We start from the raw sequence: 4,774 nt of genomic DNA on the forward strand, positions 1-4,774 counted from the left end.
CCATATTCCCCCACCTACCTCCCTTCTGTATCCCTCAGTTAGGTTCCTGGAGTCCAGAGCCTTTCATGGTTTGTCTCTCCCGATTTCTTCCCTTTCAGATTTCCCTCCTTTACCCTGTGGTCCTCCATTCTATTCCTTGTGTTCCATGTATGAGTGAAACCATGTGATAATTGTCTTTCCCTGCTTGATTTATTTCACTTAGCATAATTCCTTCCATTTCCATCAATGTCAATGGTAGGTATTCATCCTTTCTGACAGATGAAGAATATTCTATTGTATATATGTATCACATCTTGTTTATCCATTTGTCTCCCAGAGATGACTTTGTGATAATATGCGATGATCCCAGATCAGTGGAGCAGTGGGGTTGGTTGTGATGCCATGACCCTTAGCTCAGGGATCTTTTCCACAACATCCTTGAATAACCCTGTCCCTGATCTGCTTGGTTCTAACTCCATAGATGATGGGGTTGAGCATGGGAGGTACCAGGAGATAGAGATTAGCGAACATGACATGTACCACTTGGGGCACATGATGTCCAAAGCGGTGGGTGAGGAAGGTAAAGAGGGCTGGGATATAAAGAGCCAAGATGACACAGATATGGGAAGCACACGTGCCAAAAGCCTTGAGCCGGGCTTCATCAGAGGGCAACTTCAGAACAGTTCTCAAAATCATTACATAAGATATACTAATGACAGTTATGTCAAAGCAAATCACAGAGAAGGCCACAAAGAGCCCATATGCACGATTGACTCTGGTATCTGCACACACCAGCTTTAGCACAGCCATGTGCTCACAGTATGACTGGGGAATGACATGGTTGGTGCAGAAGGGCATCCTGGACACCATGAAGCAGAAGGGACTCACCCACAGCAACCCTCTCATCATCACAGCTGCCCCCAATTTACCCACCACAGCTGGGGTCAGGACAGTAGAGTGGTGCAGTGGGAAGCAGATAGCCACATAACGGTCCAAGGCCATAGCCACGAGCAACCCAGACTCCACAGAAGAAAAGGCATGGATGAAGAACACCTGGATGAGGCAGGCATGGTATTCAATCTCATGAGCATGAAACCAGAGTATAGCCAGCATTTTAGGTTGGGTGGAAGAGGACAGGGCCAGGTCAGTGACAGCCAGCATGGCTAGGAACAGGTACATGGGCTCATGCAGCGTGTGGTCAGTTCGGATTACATGAAGGACAATGATATTGCCAACTACAGCCACAAGATACATGGCACAGAGAGGGAAGGCAATCCAAAATTGGTAATTCTCAAGTCCTGGGATCCCGAGTAGGATGAAGGACACAGGATGCAAAGTGTTGTTCCCTGAGGCCAGCATCACGGGATGGTTAACTTATTCTCCATTGTGAAGGTAATCTACTCTCTAGTTGATAGGAATCAAGAAGTAATTATTAATATTTTAAATATTTTGAAAGTTTCAACTGAATCACTGTAGGGCTTAATAGTAAACTGGAAGAATTTCAACTGTTTTAATAAAAATTTTTTGCAACATAAAGTGATGCTCCTTTTTATTCCTCATTCATATTTATGTCATTCAAAATGGGATCAAAACATACTAGCTGCAAATGTGATTTTTGTTGAAGAATCAGTATTTTCCTTGAAAGTAGAATCTGCTAAGGTAAAACTATCCTGACAATAATGTCAGTAATAATCAATTTTGCCCTTCTATTTCTTCAGAACTAACTGATTTGATTAATCTTTCCCATAGGTTCCATTCAGCCCTCTGTTTAAGCCACTTAGGTGACTTTTCAGGATACAAAGCTGGTTTGGAAAACACTTTGGGATAAAGGCTCATAGGAAGGTATGCGTGATGTTGAGTTAGCTTTGACTCTGGGAGTTACCCAGAGAGTCTGGGATGGTGGTTAGGTGACTGACGATTATACACCTGTAATTAATTCTACTATCTATGGTGCATTTTCTCTTAGATCAGGGGTCAGCAAACTCATTTCTTACCGTAACGTGGAAGATCATACATATTTTAGGCTTTATATGCTGTATGGTCTGTTGAAACTAGTCTGCTTAACCCCTGTAGCCTGAGAGCAGCCACAGTCACTACAGGAATGTATGAGTGTAACAACATCCCAATACAATTTTATTTGTAAAAAGAGGATGCAAGCTGGATTTTGTCTGCAGGCTATGGTTTTCTAAATCCTGTCCTGATGATTGATTTTCTTTCTTTTTTTCTTTCTTTTTTTATAAGATTTTATTTATTTATTTGACAGAGACAGAGAGTTCACAAGTAGTCAGAGAGGCAGGCAGACGGGGAGCAGAGAGCTCCCTGCTGAGCAGAGAGCCAGATGCAGGGCTCCATCCCAGGACCCTGAGATCATGACCCAAGCCGAAGGCAGAGGCTTAACCCACTGAGCCACCCAGGCACCCCCTGATGAAAGATTTTTATGAGGTGAACCCTGAATAGTGTACCATCCTAGCAATTCTGTGCTTAGCACAGAATAGGGGTTTAATAAATTTTTGCTGGATTGAATAACAGTGGCAATGGACTTTTTAACTAATGAGCCATATCTTAAAATCCTCCAATGAACTTTTTAAACACTTTTTTGGCACCGTGGCACAAGAGAGTTAAACATCGTTCTCATACCATGGTATGCTGTGCTGGCTGGTTAAAGACTTGAATGTCCTCCTTTAACTCTACTTGCTTTACATGGAGATCTTGTTGATCCCTCTGGTGACTAACGCCTACCCAGGACTGATGACACAAATGCTTACCTGGTTCTCACTAGGCAACTTTTCACTATTTCATCTCAGTTGACTGAGACTTTGAGTCTCTGCCATAACAGAAACACACAGACAATAAGAGTATCTTTTCAAATCTCCCATAACAAATCAGCTGTTGGGACTAAGAGATGTTTCATTCCACCAGACCTAATGGTTCCTAAAAATGGTTTCTTTGAGATCCCAAAGAAACCTAACCTCTTTCTGATTTTCCCTAGCTTTACAACATTATGAGAGAAATGGGGCTCAGAATTTATAAATCTTGCTCTGCATTGGAATATTAACTATCCTTTCTCTTGATAATAGGTGTAGGTTTGCTCAAAATAAATACTCCTATCCAGGGTATGGTGAATATGGAAACAAATACATTTTCTGGGGTCCCAGGCTCTTGTTTTATCCCCTTCTGCCTGGCTTGTTCTTCCACTTATATGTGGTCTTTGAACCAGAGTCTTCCTTTCCCTCTCCCTTCTGCCTCCTGAATGTCACTCTCCATTTGTGAGGACATAGCTCATGGGCACCTGGAAAACATCCTTAGATCACCCTCATTCTTGCACTGGGCACTGGTGAAGATGCCGGCTAAACGTACAATTTCTCAAAGTGCATGATAAACTCTTTGATTAATTGTGGAAGACATTTTTGTAAATATAACACCAGAAGCATTTACACTGTATTGTTTTTAACTCTCACGAAGTTTCTTCCCATGAGCCTTAATGGGGAACTCACCTGTTCGCCATATTCCTTTTGGAGTGGTGACTCTTCTCAGGTGGTGACCGGGGTCTGAGTCTGAAGTAGGGGATAGGAGCTCGGTCTTTCTTTCTTTCTTTCTTTCTTTCTTTCTTTCTTTCTTTCTTTCTTTCTTTCCTTCCTTCTTTCCTTCTTTCCTTCCCTCCTTCCTTCCTTCCTTCCTTCCTTCCTTCCTTCCTTTCTTTCTTTCTTTCTTTCTTCTCTATACCTAAAACTCCATGGAATCTGGTGTCCTCACTCTCAGCAATTCCCTTGCCTCTTTTCCTCTTAGACATACACACTCACCCTGTGCAGACTGAAGTTTACAAGACATGTGGAGGGGACAGGGAGTTAACCATTCCTGGATCATTATGTAAAGTGTGTTAACATTTTCAATCATATTTTGGAGGGAGGTATGAGTTATCAACTTCCTTCTGGGTGGAACGAATGATAAGTGCATTCCTCAAGAGTAGGAAAAAAAGAGAAATAGAGTTTCCCTTCTTATGCAATATTCCTTCCCCTTTCCCTGCTTTTATTTATGTCCCTGCCCTCTGTGGACTAGAAATCTTGTGAAGCTATTAGGTACTGAAAAATAAATTAAGTCATCTTCCTCAACTTTATAGGTAGGGTAATCACACACTGGACGTCAGAGTCAATTTTTCTGTTCTCCAAAGTATAATCTACTTGTGAGTACTTGGCATAGATTTAGGTTCAGGAAATACGATTATAAGATTGATGTTCTTAGGACACCTGGGTGGCTCAGTGGGTTAAGCATCTACATCTCCCAGGGTTCTGTGATCAAGTCTAGCATCAGAATCCTTGCTCAGTGGCAAGCCTGCTTTTCCCTCTGACTGCCACTCCCTCTACTTGTGCTCTGTCTCTCACCCTCTGACAAATGAATAAATAAAATCTTTAAAAAAAAAAAAAGTACGTGCATACACATGCCTTGTGAAGGCATATGCTGAGCTCCATAGCTGATAGTTTGAAATGATACATCAGTGTGTATATAGATGGGTATGTATAGGCAAAATGTGTGGGTTTGTGGAGATACTGACAATCTGTTGGTGCTTTTATATGTATTTAGGTAGCTCTCACAATGATGAAGCTCAATTTTCATCTATAATTGTGGGTTTGAATTCAGTGCTGGTACCACTGGCTCTGGTAGCTTTCAGTTACTCCAGTCATTATGTGGAGATTGTTATGTCTTTCAGTTTAATCATGTTGCTGAGGCGTGAAGCAGTAAAGATTAAAATGGGCTGAGGTCTTGCTAAGGAATTATTTCAGGGATGTTTTGACAGTTT

At 41.8% G+C, this 4,774-nt stretch overlaps 1 protein-coding gene across 1 annotated transcript; it reads right to left on the minus strand.

Moving 5' to 3' along the window:
* Positions 1-393: 393 nt before the first annotated feature.
* Positions 394-1,347, minus strand: LOC122914112 (olfactory receptor 52R1-like). Its single transcript, XM_044260749.1, has one exon. It carries the CDS (start codon positions 1,336-1,338, stop codon positions 394-396), a length of 945 nt encoding a protein of 314 aa, XP_044116684.1. The 5' UTR covers positions 1,339-1,347.
* Between the last annotated feature and the right edge of the window lie 3,427 nt (positions 1,348-4,774).

The sequence above is a fragment of the Neovison vison genome, chromosome 7, assembly GCF_020171115.1.
Source record: "Neovison vison isolate M4711 chromosome 7, ASM_NN_V1, whole genome shotgun sequence".
Lineage (NCBI taxonomy): Eukaryota > Metazoa > Chordata > Mammalia > Carnivora > Mustelidae > Neogale > Neogale vison.

Excerpts from the sequence above, each read along its gene's own strand:
- LOC122914112 (XM_044260749.1), bottom strand. The coding sequence starts at position 1,338 with ATGCTGGCCTCAGGGAACAACACTTTGCATCCTGTGTCCTTCATCCTA.